We start from the raw sequence: 19,882 nt of genomic DNA, 5'->3' as shown, positions 1-19,882 counted from the left end.
GTCCATGGTACCCCAAATTCGACCTGGCAAGGCCGATTTCAGCGCTAATCCCCTTGTTGGGGGTGGAGTAAGGAAATCCATTTTAAGAGCCCTTTAAGTCGGAAAAAAGGCTTCGTTGTGTGGACGGGTGCAGCGTTAGGTCGAATTTAGCAGCGTTAAATCGATTTAACTCCTAGTGTAGACCAGGGCTAAGAGTTACAGCAAATCTCAAAAGTGGGAATGAATTGAGGGGATCCAGTTATAAACTGTACGATAACTATAGTACTGACAAAGCCATTTGTAAATGTTTTATTTGTGAATTTTTCCTGTTCTGAATATTTAACATAAAAGTTGCTTGTGTGTACAATGCAAGCACAATATTTAGATGTTATAGTGCCTTCTGGAATACATACAGCAAATCAAATAAATGTATAGATACTGCATTTGACATCATAGTCTTCCCAGGTTTGGCCGTATTAGTTACTCTTATCCATGACAATCTGTAAAAGGTTGCATTCTGGAGCATTTTAGCACTATTTGTAGAGTGCCAGCAGTGTGTTGTGTGCTTTACATACAGGTCGCCAGACAAGGAGTGAAATCCGGGCTCCTTTGACGTCAATGGTAAAACTGCCATTCGCTTCAGTAGGTCCAGGATTTCATCCACAGCCCCTACCTCCACAAGTTTACGATCTAAACTCCCATCAGAGTCAACAGGGAATCTATTGACTTCAGTGACTTGACTGATTTGGCCCTAGGAACTTGGTTCTGCAACCTTGCCTCGTATGTAGTGGCACTTACTCATGTCACAAGTCCAAATTACTTCCAATGGGACTATGTGCTTGAGCTAGAACTACTCTGAGAGTTAAGAATTACAGAACTGGGCCCTAAATAGTAGTAGTCTCTTTCTTTAAGGTCATAAATGTGTATAATAAATGGCTCTCAGTGTAGATGTCTAAATAATTTGTGGTTTTAAAAATAATCTGAACTTTTCTAGTGGAAAAATAAGGCTTTCCAAAGAGGTGTGTATAATAATATTGCTCTTTCAGCTCATCAGTGCAAACCAACCTTATTTTAGTTTCCCAATACAGTTAGGAAATACATATTATTTTCCATTCAGATGGGGGGTGGGGAGAAGAGAAACATCCCAAAAGCATGCTCACATGGTATTGTTTTAATACTACTTCTGTAATACAAGCTGTGCTGCTCCCACAAAACCACCCAACTTTTCAAATGTATAAAAGAGCTGAAGTTACCCCTTCTTTATATTTGTCTGCAATAAAACACCAGTTACGTTAAGCAGTCAAACTTCACACTGCAGCTTGTAATGTTGCTGTTCATGCCCTAAAGATTTCACACTGGAATCATCATGTTCCAAACAGACAGACAAAGGATTTTCCTCCTTCTCAGTGGATGACTAATGGGGGGGGGTGGGGGAATACACAATTATCACTAGCATATTATCTTTTAAAAGTTGTATTTGAAATACCATCTGCTTCATTTCAAAGCTGACTACAGCTGCTCATAGACGCTCCCCCCTCCCCACCCTGCAGCCCTTGGCTTTAAACACCGTTCAGTGGGTTTGTTACTCTGCCAATTAAAACCATTGCCTTTGAATTCTTCTCATAAACGGCTAGTAGGAATGGTTTGTTCAGTGTTACTTCCAGTGGCAGAGAGCCTCCATTTTCTTCTAAGAGATCTTCTGGTAGATCTACTCCGTTCTTCAGTTTGAAAAGGGCCTTATTTATAACCTGGAAAGCAAATATTTAAGTGAATCTGGAGTCACCAGAGCATGAAATTGAGGTGATAAATGAACGCCTATGAAGTATTTTCATTTACTTGTAATAACCAGTGACATGGAGATCAGCAGTAAACACATAAGATGCAGTTTATAGATAATTGAGGTGTGTGTTCCAATAAAGCGCGCCCACCAAAAAAAGAAAGCTAGACAACCAGGCAAACACTCAGCCTGATTCTATGGGTTAAATATAGAAATCCTATTCACTTCGATGGGGTGAGATTTCACCCTAGTCAGTCCATCTAGGTAGAAAAATCAGGAGTAAAGTCACACGCTGTCTCCAAGAAAGCTTTTCTCCTTTTCATGAATATAAAGACCATCTCCCTAGTCTTCCCCCTCAGGTCTGGATGTTAGTTCTCTGCCCCCAAATAGGTAATGTCTCTCACTTTTGACTACCTCATTGCACTGGTTTCCTGTACAGACTTTGACTTAAGTTCCAGGTGCTGCCTCCTTTCGGATGACTACCTGTTAACAGGGTGAGAGAGGGTTCTTGATAGGGGCAGTTATATAAAGTCAGGATGGCACTTTTGGAGCAACAAAAACCTACCCCAGCATTCAGAAGTTTTCCTTCCATTGCTCAGTGACCATCTCTCAACTTTGGAAATTTAGCTAGGCCTCAGAAGCTATCTACCTGGGTATTAACTTGCAAAGGATCATTCTTTTAAAGGTTTGAAAGAAGATTCATTAGTAACACATTAAATCAGCCATTGATTATATGGAAATTAGTTGATGTTGATGTTGTACCGTGCTTTGAATATGAATAGCGCTATATAAAAGCAGCGTGTGTCTGTAATAACCATACAAATGATGCCACTTGGAAAAATGAACACAAAAACAAGGTAAAATAAATAGACCATCCCAATTTGATGCACAGTTGTCATCTTAAAAGTCTAGTGTAATGTTGCTCAACGTGGGGGTCGTGGAATGGGTGGGTGGGGGGTTCGCAAGTGCAGGACTGGCATTAGGGGATGACAAGCAGGGCAATTGCCCCCACCACAGAGGGCCCTATGAAGCTAAGTTACATGCTTCAGTCCTGGACAGTGGGGCTCAGGCTTGGGGAGGGGAGGATCAAAAAAAAAATTTTTTTTTAAGTCCAAGGTGCACAGCAAGCACTAAAAAGGTTGAGAGAAACTGATCTAGCGTGTCCATGTTCCAGATGCAGGTTTCAGGTAAGGTAGCAGCTCCTGTGCCCCATGGGCTCTGGAATATTCAGGGCGGGCACTGAATAGCCGAATACCTACAGCCCTCCCTCAGCAACAGAGGTTACAGTTTGAGCTTGCCGAAATATTCATAGCAGAATACATTTGTCAAACCATGCTCCTGCTCATGGACACACTTGGAGCTCTATTACATTATTTATGATTGACAGGGACCATGTCTCCCTATATTTTTGTACAGCGCCTTGTGCAATGGGACCTCAAACCTGACTTTTTGATAGTGGTGCTATTTTAATGCATGTAGTAGTGATGATGTCTGAACTGTTTATGCAAACAAACTTCAGCCTGGGGGTTGTTCCCAGAGCAGTTCCTTTTGTTCTTCATGGCCACTCAGTATGGCCCTTCCCCCTCCCTCCCCAACAGCACTGTCCTTGCCTTTTGTTGTGTTATATTTTTAGCTGATTTATATACATTTGGTTGGACAAGATACATGGGTGAAGGTGTTTCTTAATACAGATGGCATGTACTGTACCTTTCCAACGGTAAGATTGGCATCACTTATTTTAGTAAGATTTGCTTTCTTCCCCAGCAGTGCAGACAAATTCATGTTTGTGAGCAGTTCCTGAAGGTCATATGCGCTTTGTATTGTTAACTCCGGCAAAGATAATTTAATATGTCTGTAGAAAATATATGTAAAAAAAGAAAGGTATGAATGATTATTGTTCCACCAATATCCATGGGGGGAAAGTGACCTTGGATTTTAAAACCAGTGGGAGGCTAAGCAGAAGTGTTGTGCATATAGGCACACAAGAATAATCATTTTTCAGTGTCACAGAACAATAGAAGCTGTGTGTGCTGTTTCTGAGGGGTAACTTGCCCATTATTATGGGTGGAGTGCTGATGAAATATGGCCCCGATCCAGTAAAGCATTTAGGTAAGTGTTTAACTTTAAGCATGAGTAGCCACATTGGTGGGCCCTGTATTACCAGTTCTAGCAAGGCTTTTGTTTGTTTTTTGCTTTTTTGGGAAGAGGCAAAATACCAGGGGTAAAATCTTGGCCCCGCTGAAGTCGAACTCCAATTGACTTCAGTGGAGCCAGGATGTAACTCCAGAATCCAGGTTATCAACACGTAAAAGGAGGGGACAAAATAAGGGTGAAAGGTTGTGACTTGGGAGCACACGTAGTTATACGAGCGAGGAGCAATACAAGGGCTAGCTTTCCTCATGCTTCTAGACAACTGATCATCCTCTGGAATCTCCTGGTGTAACAGTGTTGCACAACCAAATGCAGTGTTGTGTTTCAGAAGGGTTGGTATGCCTTCCTCGGAAGGATTTGGCCACTGTTAGAGAGAGGAAACTGGCCAGCTATGGGCCATTGGCTTGTTCTGGTTTAGTAATCCCTATATTCTTATGTGAGATTTTGTTTGTACATTTAAATATACCTGGGTGACAGATTTTGCAGCCAAGTCGAAGATGGATGCAAGGAAAGTTCCGACTCTATTGGGTTCAGGTCATTGCTGTTGACAGGCTGCACCAGCACAAGGAAAGCGTTCTCGCTGACAGGAACTTTGATTACTGAAAAATTCTTGCTGTCGTCCCTCTTGTACTGAAATGTTCCAGTTATGGACATCATAGGCACCAGGGTCTTTGTGCTTGAATCAGTCCAGAACTCCTGAAGCGCTTTCAGCTGGGAGGCTTTCTTCACATTGGCTGAAAACCAGAGTGAGAAAGGGAGAAGGTCCAATTTATTTATGTGTTATCGCTATTTAATCATTACCAAAGTCTCTCTTTCTTTTGAGAATACAAATGTGACATTGTGTAAGAGAATTACACGCCGAATGTTAACTATGTGAGTGTACATGCTGTGCTGCTGAGTGCACCCGGGGTGGCCTTAGGCAAAGGCTACAGTACCTACGGCACCGTATGTAAAAGAACCACCGGACTGTTATTGGGACTCCTGTGGTCATTCAACAGTTTGCTATTGTTGTCTTCAAATGCTTTGTATCTGGTGAATATTAAAAAGAAACTGATACGATACTGGTGGAAAGTAGGACTTGTCCTAACCTAAGAGCTAGTCTCCATGGACAAATAGATATATTTAGGCACGGCAGAATTTTATTTTAATTTTTTAAATAATTTAGATGAATAATAGCAATGTTTATTTTTAAGCAGTTTTTTTCTATTTTGATTTATGTAAATTTTCACAGTTGCACAAAATTATGGTTTTAAGCATTTTTAAAATTTTTTTATAAATTTAAGTTTTCATAGTTGCAGAAAATTATGTGGTGGTTAGACAATAATTTAATGACAGTAGATGTTGAGATTCAAAAAGTTTCAGCTTTATAACCATTAAAACATAAATTTTCAACATTGTGTCAAAATATACAAAGTAAATATCCTTAAATCAAATTCTACTAAGTTCTCAAGCAGCCTGTTTTTAATTTGCCTACCTGTAAATTTTTATAATCTATTATACAATTTTTTCATCAGTTTGTGAGTGCACGGTGAACTTGACATTTACCAATCTAGTCCTTCCAAGCCTAGATGTATCAATGTTTTTAGTGTCAAATGTGTTATGAATAATAAATATGGAAAATGAGGCTACTGTTAGCACATGAAATAAATGTACACACTCTGTACATTACAGTACAGAAATTCTTGCCTCTGAAACATGCTTGCATGAGAAGAGTATTATGCACAATATTACTTCACCTTAAAGAAGAAACGGGTAAGAAGATACATGAAAGAAGTGTACATAATAATGAAGGGTAGAGAAGGTATATTGGCCACAGCTATTCACCTCTTCTTATAATATAAGAATAAGGGGACATAAACTGAAATTAGAAGGAAGCAACTTTAAAATAAGGAAATATTTTTTTTCATACATGGTAAAAGCATAGCCTGTGGAACTCATTGCCACATGGTATTAGAGGCCAAGACTACAGCAGTATTCAAAAACAAATTGGATATTTATATGGAAAACAAGCATATCCAGCATTGTAAAAGTAAATATGTTTTTAAGGAGTTCTGGAACCCTCACACTTCAGGCCATACCATAAGCCAAACTCTAACTATTTTGGGTTAGGAGAAAATTTTCCCGGGTGGGGGCAGAGGGTGGCAGGTTATCCCATAGCTGCCTCTCGTGTGGATTCTTTTTCCTTCTTCCGAGGCAGCTAGTACTGCCCTTTGTCAGAGCCAGGACACTGGATAAGCTGGACATCGGGTCTGCTCCAGCACAGTTGTTACGATCCTATTAAATAAACATAACTCTCACTTTAGCTCTCTGATCAGAGTGAGGTGACTCAATCTCACTGGGATTATTAAACACAAACCTTGGTTGCTAAAAGCCTGCAATTTGAACCCTGAACACAGTTGAGGAACTTCACTTGCTGGTCATAGTTATTTTGCTAAATACTGCCAGTGAAAAGTCCTTGGTTTGGCAAACAAATCGGCATGACTATGACCGTGTGCTGTCTCTGCAATATCAGTACTAGTTGCTATAATGAATTTTGAGCCTGATTTTTGCATCACTGACCTCTCCAAGAGCTTGCCATGGACTTTGGGTGCAGGGTCAACCTCATTACCATTTGGTGGGCCAGATCTTCAGCAACTGTAAATCTGCACAGTTCCATTGACTACATGGATTTCCCCAGCTAAGGAAACAGTATCTGGCCAACTGTTTTGGAAATCATACTATGTTTCTATTAAGTCTTTTGTATAATATTAGTGTGTGAAGGGAGCTATCCCCATTTTCCTGGTAATGAAATACTCACCCTCCAAAAATATTGAAGGCAATCCCCAAGCTACTGAGACTCTGCCAGCCCATTTGTCGCATCATTGTTCAGAAGAAGTAAGTGGGAAAGAACCTTTAATTAAATACACACAGTATTCATAAATTCCAAGGCCAGAATGGACTACTGTGATCATCTAGTCTGACCTCCTGTAGAGCACTGGCCATAGAACTTCCCCAAAACAATTCCTCGAGCTTATCTTTTAGACAAACATCCCACTTGATTTAAAAATTGTTAGCGATGGAGAATCCAGCACAGCCCTTGGTAAGTTAATTATTCACTGTTCTAACTTATTCCTTATTTCCAGTCAGAATTTGGCTAGCTTCAACTTTCAGCCATTGAATGATGTTACCTTTCTCTGATGGATTGAAGAGCCCATTGTTAAATACTTGTTACCCACCTAGGTACTGTGACCGGGTTGGGCCAGATGACTACAGGAGAGTGATAGAAGGCAGCTATATTAGCCCCAGGTTAAGTAGGTCCCTTTCCCTGGGTAAGGTAACAGGGAAGGTTCCAGAACAATCAGGAACTTTCTAGAAACAATTAAGACAGGCTGATTAGAACACCTACAGCCAATCAAGAAGCTGCTAGAATCAATTAAGGGAGGCTAATCAGGGCACCTGGGTTTAAAAAGGACCTCACTTTGGTTTGTGGCGCATGTGAGGAGCTGGGAGCAAGAGGCACTAGGAGCTGAGAGTGAGAACTTGGACTATTGGAGGACTGAGGAGTACAAGCATTATCAGACACCAGGAGGAAGGTCCTATGGTGAGAATAAAGAAGGTGTTGGGAGGAGGCCATGGGGAAGTAGCCCAGGGCGTTGTAGCTGTTGCACAGCTGTTCCAGGAGGCACTCTAGACAGCTGCATTCCACAGGGCCATGGGCTGGAACCCCGAGTAGAGGGCGGGCTCAGATTCCCCCCAAACCTCCCAGCTCCTGGTCAGACACAGGAGGAGTTGACCTGGACTGTGGGTTCATGAAAACAGCCAAACTGAAGGCTAACGTGAATCTCCGAGGCGAGCAAATCTGCCAATAAGCGCAAGACCCACCAAGGTAGAGGAGGAACTTTGTCACAGTACTTAGAGTGTGATTAAGTCACCCGTTAACCTTCTTTGTTAAATTAAATAGAGCTCCTCGAGTCTATCACTATGTCAGGTATTCTAATCCTTTAATCATTCTTGTGGCTCTTCTCTGAACCCTATTCAATTTATCAACATCCTTCCTGAATTGTGGGTACCAGAAGTGGACACAGTATTCCAGCAGCAGTTGTACCAGTGCCAAATACAAAGATAAAATAATCTCTCTACTCCTATTCAAGATTCTTCTGTTTATGCATCCAAGGATCAAATTAGCGCTTTTGGCTAGAGCATCACACTGGGAGCTCATGTTCAGCTGATTGTCCACCATGACCCCCAAATCTTTTTCAGAGTCACGGCTTCTCAGGATAGAATCCCCCATCCTGTAAGTCTGGCCTACGTTTTTTGTTCCTCTATATATGTTTACATTTAGACATATTAAAGTGTGTTTTTCTTGTAATAGGAAATGAAAGAGAAAGAAAGGGAGTGCCTGTATAATAGGAAAAGATCATCTTAGCTGGACAACTGAAAGAAATGCTTTTTTACTGGGAGTCAACTAGTGTCAAGTCACTGGCTTTGTGTAACTTTTATACTGCTTTATACTGCTTTATCAAAGGAAAGAAGCCTATATCAAGCAGGACAAGAGAAGGGAGGGAGAAAGACATAGAGGCTAGCAGAAACATGCTGAAACTCTAGCCTGACAAGCTAGGAGAGGACTCTGGACACACACACACACACACCCCCACCGCACCACCACCAGGAGAGAATCGTTGTTCATCTATGCTTCAAGTAATATTTCGCATACTTAGTAACACACTTTTTGTACCCATCTAGTAGAGCTGGTCAGAAAATGGCTTTCTATTCTGTGGAAAACTTTGACCTTTTGTCAAAAAAACAAACATTTTCCATTGAAAACCAATGTTTTGGGGTTTACAATTAAGTGTCAGGTTTTTGCAGAAAATTTAAACTTTCTGTGGAAAATGTTCTACTGAAAAACAGTCTGGATGTGGAAAATTTTCACCCAGCACTACCATCTGACTGTGCTATTATAGGATCCAGCTTCTCGCATTGATTTTTAATTATTTATTTTTGCAACTTTGAAAAACATTTTCTAACCCCTCCTCCCCCCAGTAAATTGTGTGTTTAATCAAGCGTGGCTTGCAAGGAATTTCAAAAATGGTTCTTGTTCCCTTTTGTTGTGGCTGTACTATGCTTAACGGTCCCTTTATGAACATGATGGTTGTACCACAATGCATTCTGTAATGTGGAGAGGGGCTCAGTCTTTATTTAAAATAACTATATAAGAGTGGGTTACAACTTGGAGGTCTAGAATAGTGAAACCTTGGTTTCTAATTGGATCACTACCACCTAGACAGTCCCATGACTATGGGTAATATCTTATGATCATGTAATATAGCCTAGAAGAATTTGATATATTTTCCTCTCCTGCGTTTACTGGGAGAAAATGTGAAGCTTGTAAGTGTAAGTTAACATGGCTGCTCTTCAGTAAACAGAAGAGCCAAGCAAGATCTGCTGAACAGTAGGGAAGGGCTGCAACAATGGTTATTTTCTAATTCACCCATGTCTGAACTGCTTTTCTCTAGCCCCCATGTGGAGTCTGGCACATGTGTGCGCATCTTCCTCCTAAGAGAGCAGACAAAATAGAGCTAGACCGGTGAAGTAGAGAGACATGACAAACGTACATTCCTAAATCAAACAGTGAGTTTCAAACACAGGGGAAGGCGATCCAAAGAAATAGCTTTGTTATAAAAAACTCTAACCTCTCTGGTTGTGCCCAGCTGACAGCAAAGTTAAAAGGTAAGAATCATCTCATAATGTACATTGGTCAAACTGGACAGTCTCTACGTAAAAGAATAAATGGACACAAATCAGACGTCAAGAATTATAACATTCATAAACCAGTCGGAGAACACTTCAATGTCTCTGGTCACTCGATCTCAGACCTAAAGGTCGCAATATTAAAACAAAAAGACTTCAAAAACAGACTCCAACGAGAGACTGCTGAATTGGAATTAATTTGCAAACTGGATACAATTAACTTAGTTTTACTTTGTGTAATGACACACCCACTCCCAGTCTCTATTCAAGCCTATTTCCCCATGTTTATTTCCCCCACTGCTCCTTGGACATTCCTGTTAACTTCTGGAAATGGCCCACCTTGATTATCACTACAAAAGGTTTTCTCCCCCCCCCCGACCCCCTCCCCCACTCTCCTGCTGGTAATAGCTCATCTTAAGTGATCACTCTTATTACAGTGTGTATGGTAACACCCATTGTTTCATGTTCTGTGTGTATATAAATCTCCTCACTGTATTTTCCACTGAATGCATCCGATGAAGTGAGCTGTAGCTCACGACAGCTTATGCTCAAATAAATTGGTTAGTCTCTAAGGGGCCACTAGTACTCCTTTTCTTTTTGCGAATACAAACTAACACAGCTGCTACTCTGAAACCTATAATAATACCTGTTATTTCTACAGCACCAACACTGAGCTAAGCACCTCATAGACCAGTCTGAAGATAAGCTTACTCCCTCGAAGAGCCAGCACCTTTCATCTGAGGATTTCAAGTTTAGTTTACTGAGGCCTGGTTTAGCCTAAAAAGTTAGGTCCATTCCGCTACGTTGCTCAGGGATGTGAAAAATCCACACCCCTGAGCAACATAGTTAAATTTACCTAAGCCCTGGTGTAGAGAGCACAAGGTCTAATTCTTCTGTCCACCTGGCTACTGCCTCTTAGGGAGGTGGATTACATATGCTGATGTGAGAACCCCTTCCATTGGCGTAGAGAGAGTCTACATTGAAGCAGCTGTACCATTGTAGCATTTCATTGGTAGACAAGCCCTAGCATTAAAAAATTGAAGCTCATCACACTGATGAGAGATAGGGAAGTCTGATCTCCAACTTACAGGTGGGGAAACTGAGGCACAAAAGCACCCAAGTTCTATTAGGAGCCTAAGTCTCATTGAAAGTCAGTTGGAATTTAGGCCTTTACGTGCCTAAGCCACTTTTGAAAAGGGGACTTAAGCTGCTGTCACTAAGGGTTTTTTGAAAATTTTACCCACAGAGCTTAAGTGACTCACCCAAGGTCACACAATGTGACAGTGACACATCCAGGAATGGGACCCAGTTCTTCTGACTCCCAGGGGTCTAGCTTAGTGACTGGTCCACAATTCCTCCCCGGTCTCTTTTGGCCATTAATACATTGTGTGACTTATTTGGCAATAGAGTTCTTGTCATCACAGTTGGTGGTCGCAGCCACTTGACTCCTTGGTATCACTGTAAAAGTGTGCTCTCTACCCTTGTTTAATAAAGACTTAGGATGAGGTTTTCCAAAGCACTCAGCACTGAGCTAACTCTGTTCCCATTGAAAGCCAAGGTCAAACTCCAGTCAACTTCAACAGGAGCAGAGTAGGCCATCCCCGAGCCTGTTCTGAAAAGCCTATTAATGGAGATCAGCACCAAAGTGACCACAATATAACCACTTAATTAAATATTAATATTATTTGGTTCCTGACCTTTGTCCCAGTAGCAATGCATGACTCTCATGAGAGAGGCTGTATGGAAGTGGAGGCTTTCAATTTCAAGGATCCCAACATGCCTTAACAGACTGTAGGCGTAGCCATTGCTCATCCACCCCTGAAGAGCAGCCACCTCTTGGATGGACTCTGGCAGCTACTGTGTGCCAGCAGCAGTCCACCACCCCAGTATTGTAGACGGGAATGTGGAGGCTAACTATCCAACTGGAGCTACAGGGGGAGTTCTAAGTAAGCAGAAAGGAACTATCCTGGTTGGAATTGGGCAGAACATCGAGTTGAGTTCTCCTATTCTTGTGAAACTCCTCTTCTTCTGAAAAACACGCTGGCACTTTTGGGGATCAGGAGCTCTTTCCACCTGTGCCATGTGAAATGTGCAGGAGTGGAACCCTTACCTTAGAACTTATACTCAGGGAGGTTTCTGATGTAGCATCTTTGCCCTGCCTGGGGCCAACAGAGAGGCAGAAAAGGCAGACAGTGGGTACGATTGCTTTGTTTCATCAGCTGGGGACCCAAACCTGTGGATCTCTACACAACTGGTCAGAGGAAATCTCCCTCCATTCTCCCCTCAGTCCCCCTTACGCACAGCAATGACTCTGTGGCTGGCTGACAGATGTTGCCTATCACGGTCTGTCTGTAGATGAGGCACTGATGGCATATGCACCAGGGCAAAGGATGACCTTGTGGTTAAGAAACGGGAGTGGGACTTGGGAGATCTGGGCTCAGTTTCTGAGACAGACTTCCTGTGTGTCTCTGGGCAAGTCACTTATTCACATTAAGTGCGGTTTCACATCTGTAACGGGGATTGTAATACTTTCTTTCTTCCACCCTTTCTCTTGTCAGTTTAGACCATAAGCTCTTTGGGGGAAAGTGACTGTTTTTGTACAGCGCCAAGCACAAAGAGGAACTTGCTCTACCAACAATACAAACAGTATGGCTATTATTATTTATTAAGTGTAATACTAAGGCCACATCTTGCAGCACTCTAGGTTTTCAGCTGAGGTCTTCCATCTAGCTGCTGATCAGGCCTGATCTTGCTTAACCTAAGAAAGCGAAGCCCAAGGTGGGAGAGCTGTGAGGTACAAAATGTGCTGGCTTGCAGAAACCGATGAATCTGGAGGTCATTAGCTGCCCCCCTGAGATTGCCATTGAAATTAATTCTCGTCGTTCTTACCTTTAAACTGAATGTAAGTCACAAACAGCAGGGTGGTAGACGGGTCTATGTTTGTCAGTACATTCTGGGTTCTGTTGGCATCTTTGCCCTTCACAAAGTTTTCGATTAGTTCTGCTGCCTGACTTGGGTTCGTAAAGTCAACAGCTCGGGCATAAAAATAATCGGCAGAAGGGGCCAGACTGTGCACGAGTGATTTGGATAAACGCACACTGGGAGCAGAGAAGAGGCAGGAAAGCTTGGTAAAAAGCAGATCATCAGCTCCGCTTGAGAGGAGCAGGTCATCCATGGTCTTCAGGGTCAGAAGGACTTTGTGTCCATCCACTTTGGAGGTGCAGTCTGGGTCACCGGAGGGGGGAACGAATCCCAAGAAGTTCTGTAAATCAGCTGCTGTCTGTTCGGAGGCCCCTAAGTAGAATGACAACAAAGACCTGTAGAGATTGGTAGGTGACAGGAGAATGTTTTCACCCTTCAGTGTTTCCTTCAGCGCCCCATAGAAGCGCATACCAAGGACATGCACTAGGTCTTTCAAGTAGCTCAGCTTTTGGTCACGCTTGGTATCCAAGCTTTGTGTTCCCAGCTTGGTTTTGTCTTTCAGATTCTCTTCATAGGCAGGGATGGTTTGGGACTCAATGGAAATGGGGACAAACATTTTCTCCTCCTGTGTCAAGTTGTCCAGCTTCTCGCAGCTGCTTTTGTTGTAGGAAAACAAATGGAAGGGGTGGACGTACACCCGGTCACACACGACGGGGCTCAGGCACAGGAAGAAACACAGGAGGCTCACTCCTGGATTCATGTTGAAGAACAATTTCAGCAAAGTCTGTTTGGAAAAAAAAAAAAAAAAGTAAGTAAGTGGGGGGAAGGGTTAGCTAATTAACATGCCATTTACTTTGTTCCTCTCACAGGCAGTGTGAAATGTTAATATTGCTTTTCCTCACAGGTCAGGAAATCAGATGGGTGGGAGTTTTCAGAAGAGTTTAGTATTGGCCTAACTCTGCTGTGACTGAAAACAATGGTAAAATATCGACTGAGCTCAATGGGAGCAGATGCTGGGTGCTCTTGAAGATCCCATCCCCAGTGTGTGTCACTGGTACTCGTATAGCCCCCAGGCACGTAGCATCTGAGTGCATCTAATTTTAATGTCTGTATCTTCACAACACTCCTGTGAGGTAAGGAAGTGCTATTAACCCCCTTTCACAGATGGACAACTGAGGCACAGAGAGAGTGTGACTTGCCCAAGTTTATACAGGAAGTCTGTGGCAAGGCAGGGAATTGAAGCCAGGTCTCTGAACTCCCACCCTGCTGCTCCCCTTCCCCTCCCCCAGCACTGTACCGTCTTTCTCCTCTGTGTATCTAATCATCATAGTAATTAGCACTTATTTTCAAAATGCAGTACACACACTCGGTAATTCTCACACGTGTCTGACATGGGTTGTGTTCTCTCTCTCCCTCCTTCTGTGGAAACTTCAGCATTAGCAGATGTTGGGATATTTTTTTCCACATTACTTCCCTCTAACAATTGCTGTTCTAGAAGTCATGAACAATGTTTTGCTATACTGGATTATCAATTTCCATCTTGTACTGATACAATTTTCGACTCGTTTTACTTCACTAGAAATCAAATTTCACTGTGTGAGTTCACTCTGGATTTCTGTGAATAGGAGAACTCAACAATAGGAGAGCTCAAGAATAGGAGAGAGAGAGACACATGCATACCCAATACTGATGTGTTCTTACAAATTTTGCATGTTCTAATTATCTCTACTCATATACCAAATTTTGCCTGTTTCTGAATTTTTGGAGCGTCGTCTTTAAATTTGAAGCTGTGGATTGGAAACTTGCATGTTTCATATTAAAACGTGTGATAATTTGTGAATTTGCAAGATAGTAACATCCATCATACTTCAAAATGTTTTTATTTAGGGCTAGATTCTCACACCCTTCATCACAACAAGCAGTGCCTTACTCCGTAAGTGTTTCTGCTGATTTCAGTAGAACCACTTATGGGGTATAATACAACTTAACATGAGCAAGGGTTTCAGAATTGTGTCCATCTTCTAGCCCTTTCCTGGCTCTGCAGGGCTCATGAATGGTGCAAGGTGAGAAAACAGGCTCAGTTTTCAGCTCTGCTCATCTTTGGTAGTTGTAGAAGGTCTGACTGGCAGCTGCTATGAATCTGGCAGTCTGATCCTGCTGAGAAAAGTACCCTAGCAACATCGTCTGAAATGGGCTCTGTTCTTTTTCACCACCTTCCTTCTTGGTGCTCATTGTTTACACTGATTGGTGGTGGTGTGATCTGAATCCATTCTCTGGGTGGCAGGCACTTTCCTGGCATGATTTATGATACCTCATTGTCCAGCTGTAGTGCCTTTCATCTGAGGATCTCAAAGCGCTTTTCAGTTAGTAATGCCGGAAACCTCCCAGCACCTGTCTGAGGTATTACCCCATTTTGCAAACGGGAAGAGTGAGGGGGTGAGAAAACCTGGATTTGTGCTGGAAATGGCCCAACTTGATGATCACTTTAGATAAGCTATTACCAGCAGGACAGTGGGGTGGGAGGAGGTATTGTTTCATGATCTCTGTGTGTATATAATGTCTGCTGCAGTTTCCACGGTATGCATCCGATGAAGTGAGCTGTAGCTCACGAAAGCTCATGCTCAAATAAATTGGTTAGTCTCTAAGGTGCCACAAGTACTCCTTTTCTTCTAACTACAAACTAAAATTCACACCAGTAGACAGATGCACTACCGTGTCTGCCTGCACGCTAACAAGTTCATTTAAATCCCCAGTTGTGTACACCTCTCTAGCTACGTGTGTGCAAGCTGGGGATTTGCTCATGCACAATAGAGTAGCTGGAAATTTTCACGCCTGCCTACTTACTGAAAATCAGGCCCGAAGGGACTTGCTCAAGGTCACACAAGTCTGGGGAAGAGGACTGGAATAGAACCCAGCTTTATTGACTCCCAGTTCTATGCCTAAAATACACATCTATTCTTTCTCCCTATTTAGCTAGCATACTACATCCTTTATTAGTCCAGTCATGGCCTTCAGAACTGCAACATTTCCTTCCTTCTTTCCTTCAGCATCAGCTTTTGGCTTAAATCAGTTGATGGTGCTCAAAGCAAACTTCCCATCCCAGAGTTTCAAACAAGACACAGCTAAATCTCTAGGGCATCAAATTTATGGGATTATTTAGTAAATTGTAGCAGACTGCTTGCAACTGAACTGAACAACTGCTTTCCTGCTTCTCTTTTCATAAAAGGCATAGCTACTTCTCCAGCTGTGCTGAATGTATTTCCAGACAGATCATCTCCTTAGCATTTCCCAGGTGATCAGTAGGCAATTGCAACAGAAAGGCCAAGAATTAAAGGGCACTGCCATTCCATCTCTAGACCTTACTTCTAATAGGACTTTGGCCCGTTAGAAACCAAGTTTTAAGAATCCTTTCCCATGGTGAAAACAATTTTGTCCCATCTACACCAGCAGTGAAACTGTCTTCTGCCTTGGGGCATGTGATTACCAGGCTAGCTGTACTGTGTCCCTTCTCCTCGTCTTTCCAGGTGCACCCCCGCACCCCCCACCCACACACACAGCAGGCTACTCCCGGACTGGAATTCTGCAATTCATCCACTGTCAGAACAGGGCCTGAGTTATAGGCCCTGGTACTAATCATGTCTAATTCTAGGTCCAGCTGTCCTTGGACTCTGAGATCAGTGGGAGCCTGTGCCAGCATGTGCTTACAGTGAGATAGAAAACACTTCTTCAAAACAAAGCCTGATTTATTTTGCCCCAAAAGTACACAGCTCTTAAAGAAGTACGCTTAAACCAACATAGAGTCCTGACGTATATGTCCTTACCTAAGTTGAACCTCTCTCTCTACCTGTAGCTTAGGTGGCTCTGACTTAGAAGAAGCAGCCTATGCTGCTTACAGCCTTCCTTTTGTCTCTCTGTCAGCCTGTGAGCCTTTTCACTGGCACTTCCTGGCCAGCCAGCCAGCCCCTCTCACTCATCCAAACCCCCTCCCTTTTCTAATCCCTTTCAGGGTTTCTTTGGTCTCCTTTTATCCAGGCTTAGCCTTGGGGAAGATACCCCAATTTACCCTGAATGGAGCCAGCTATTGTTACCTTAAATCCTTTGAGGCTGCATACTTGAGGGTATGTCTACACTGGAATAAAAGCCCCTGAGCAAAGCCACATCTGGCCCGAGTCAGCTGACTCAGGTTATGGGGCTCAGGGGCTGTAAAATTCTTGTGTACACGTTCGGGCTCAAGCTGGAGCTGGGGCTCTGGGACCCCGCAAGGGGGGGGGATCCCAGGGGCTGGGCTCCAGCCTCATCCTGGATGTCTACACAGCAGTTTTACAGCCCTGCGACCCAAACCCAAGGCAGCTGACCCAGGCCAGCCATGAGTGTTCACTTACTGAGTAGACATACCCTGAGGGGATGTCTTCTCTGAGGGGTTGTTTCACATATCCTGGGTTTCTTAACCACCCCCCTTTACAGCCTTCTTTGATTTAACTCTGCATTCAGGCAGGTAACTATACCAAATTGAACAGGGAGATGGTCACACTCAATATTCATTAAAAAACAGTACAGACATTCTCCGAGTTTGTCACAGATCCATTGCTGGCCACCCTTGTTACCAGTAAGACCATTTCCTAGTGCAGCCAAATCCATAGCATTATTTCCTCCAGATGAGCACTGGGGCTGTGCCTGTATCTGAAAGAGAAGATTTCACTCTCTGGGGATGCCAGTCCAGAAACTTTCACCAGCGCTAAAGAGTCATTTAAAAATTAACATTCAAAGCAAAACCATCTATTCAATCAACAGGTTTGCTAGTCTTTGTCCTTCGTCTCACCTTGCTCTCTTATGGTATCTTCCGCAAACCCGGCTCCTCTCAGCACCTGCTGTATCTGAAGCACTCTACCATGACTGCTGGCACATTTATGCCTTTTTGAAAGGGAAGACCCTTTCCAGTGCTGTTCCACAGAGCTACATTGCATCACCAAGTGGAGCGGTGAGTGGAGACTAGATCAGACCAGATGGGACCAGATGAAACATGAGCATGGCTGAACACTAGACCCATTGGTGGGTTTACAGATCAATACACAACCTTTAACCAAGCATAGCATGGTCTTCTGTTACACATTCACTGGCCTGGACTGTGACTTTCTGTTATGCATATGGGCCCATAGTAATGCCAGATAAAAAACCAGCTCATGTTCTTGTAACCTTTCACCCCTTTCCCTTCCCTGCTTACTACAGATACACTGCTACATTTAAGAGCAAATTTTTTCCTGGAAAAAGAAAAGGAGTACTTGTGGCACCTTAGAGACTAACCAATTTATTTGAGCATGAGCTTTCGTGAGCTACAGCTCACTTCATCGGATGCATACCGTGGAAACTGCAGAAGACATTATATACACACAGAGACCATGAAACAATACCTCCTCCCACCCCACTCTCCTGCTGGTAATAGCTTATCTAAAGTGATCATCAAGTTGGGCCATTTCCAGCACAAATCCAGGTTTTCTCACCCTCCGCCCCCCCCCACACAAACTCACTCTCCTGCTGGTAATAGCCCATCCAAAGTGACCACTCTCCCTACAATGTGCATGATAATCAAGGTGGGCCATTTCCAGCACAAATCCAGGTTTTCTCACCCCCACCCCCATACACACACAAACTCACTCTCCTGCTGGTAATAGCTTATCTAAAGTGATCATCAAGTTGGGCCATTTCCAGCACAAATCCAGGTTTTCTCACCCTCCGCCCCCCCCCCCCCCCACACACACACAAACTCACTCTCCTGCTGGTAATAGCCCATCCAAAGTGACCACTCTCCTCACTTTTAAACCATTTTTAAAGCTAGCCTGTAAAGGCATTCTTCTAATAATTAGGTGTGGGCCCTTTGTCAGGTTTTATCTGCAGTAGAGTAGGGTTGCCATGGTTTTGGAAACTAATACAGGCCTAGCGATAGAACTTGAGCTTTCAGAAGAAAAGAATCTCTTTCCGATCTTTCGTTTTAGGCTATCCAGCAATATAGACTCCAGAGATAGAGGTAGCAGAAGTTTACCTCAGGCAGACTTTTGACTGCCACCTGTGCAGCCATTAGGAACTCTAGGAAGTTGTTTGTTTGCTTTTTCCTCCCTAAGACACTGGTTGTACACGCAAAGACAAAGGGATAGGCATGTTTCCCAATTAATCCCACCTGGCTAAAGCCACTTGAAGGGTACACAGAAAGCACACACCTCTCAAACCTGCTCACAAGTCCGTGCAGAGGATCCCAGTCTGGTTTCCCATGCTTTGTGTCTGATTTCAAAATGATGATTTGCTTCCTATATTATTCCCACCATTGCCTAATCTGGGTTACACATTAGCTTTCCCCTCTTATCTGATTTCTGTTCAAAATGTTCTGGGATATGTTGCTATGTTTTTCCATGTTATTAATCCTCATTGCCTCCTTCAGTGAAGAAGAGCAAATAGTGGCTGAAGAGCTGATTTCATCAGCATCATAGCCATTATTTCCACTGTGTCCTACTTTCTCATCTCTTTGGCAATATTGAAATTAAATCAGTCCTTGCCAGGTATTCTTACTGCCCTGCCGTGCCAACATGGAATCGTTGCTGTCAGATGAACCAATTTCAGTGTGCAAACGTTATCAAATACTCTTCATAAATGTTAACCCTAACAGAGAGATATTGAACAGACAGCTAGCTAAAGAGTAAATATTAGATACAGAGAATGCAAAGACATTTTAGTTCAGGCACTTGTATCTGCTGATCAGACCGAGGTTTTAGGCTACTCCTTCGCTATGGACAGTCTGCGCTCTGAATAAGTGTCTGGAATGATGAGGAAAGTTCTAGGTAGGGCTGAGGGAAATTCAAGCACTTTCCCTTTACACAGAAATAAATGTAAATTATGTATTCGGTTTTGTTCAATTTGGCTTCCCACCCTCCCTAATTTTGCATTGAGACTTTTCTGAGTTAGAGACTAATGGATCCATGTATGATACTATGGATCCTACTGAGACTATGGATCCATGTATAGTTAACCCAGATGTAGTGACACTCTCTTTATAATGAAGCAGAGTGACTGTGTTAAATTTTTTTTCAGTGCGTAGCAATATGCAAATAACAAGTCTGAGTGTAGTGAACCTCTGCTTTGTTCTGTGAATAAGAAGCTTCGTTATAAGAGGTTCCACTGTACAGGTTTTAATTAATACATGCCTAAAGATAGACCTTTTGGCTTCAAAAGAAAATAATCTCTTTACTTTCTTTCATTTAAGATATCCAACAATACAGACTCCAGAGAGAGAGGTGATAGAATTCTACTGGATTTGGGGGTTTGTCTTCGTCGTCTTTC

At 42.8% G+C, this 19,882-nt stretch overlaps 1 protein-coding gene across 2 annotated transcripts; it reads right to left on the bottom strand.

Moving 5' to 3' along the window:
* Window positions 1-1,135: 1,135 nt before the first annotated feature.
* On the bottom strand, window positions 1,136-18,859 carry AGT (angiotensinogen). Of its 2 annotated transcripts, none has more exons than XM_084623008.1 (5): window positions 18,769-18,859; window positions 12,524-13,340; window positions 4,374-4,641; window positions 3,464-3,608; window positions 1,136-1,727 (listed from the first exon to the last, which is right to left on the bottom strand). In XM_084623008.1, the coding sequence occupies exons 2-5, from the start codon at window positions 13,314-13,316 to the stop codon at window positions 1,539-1,541; spliced, it is 1,395 nt and encodes a 464-aa protein (XP_084479134.1). In that variant the 5' UTR covers window positions 13,317-13,340; window positions 18,769-18,859; the 3' UTR covers window positions 1,136-1,538. The 2 variants fall into 2 exon arrangements, with proteins under 2 accessions (XP_084479134.1, XP_084479133.1); XM_084623007.1 differs by lacking the exon at window positions 18,769-18,859 and adding an exon at window positions 17,376-17,561.
* Between the last annotated feature and the right edge of the window lie 1,023 nt (window positions 18,860-19,882).

Source organism: Lepidochelys olivacea (genome assembly GCF_965140295.1).
Source record: "Lepidochelys olivacea isolate rLepOli2 genome assembly, chromosome: 3".
Taxonomy (NCBI): Eukaryota; Metazoa; Chordata; order Testudines; family Cheloniidae; genus Lepidochelys; species Lepidochelys olivacea.
This window is presented reverse-complemented; position numbering and strand designations above follow the sequence as displayed.

Bases quoted from the DNA above. Each gene is read 5' to 3' on its own strand.
- AGT (XM_084623008.1), bottom strand. From the start codon at position 13,316: ATGAATCCAGGAGTGAGCCTCCTGTGTTTCTTCCTGTGCCTGAGCCCC. The intron at 4,642-12,523 runs GTAAGAACGACG...TCTGGTTTTCAG, and splicing joins GACTTACATTCAGTTTAAAG to CCAATGTGAAGAAAGCCTCC. The intron at 3,609-4,373 runs GTATATTTAAAT...TATTTTCTACAG, and splicing joins CTGCAAAATCTGTCACCCAG to ACATATTAAATTATCTTTGC.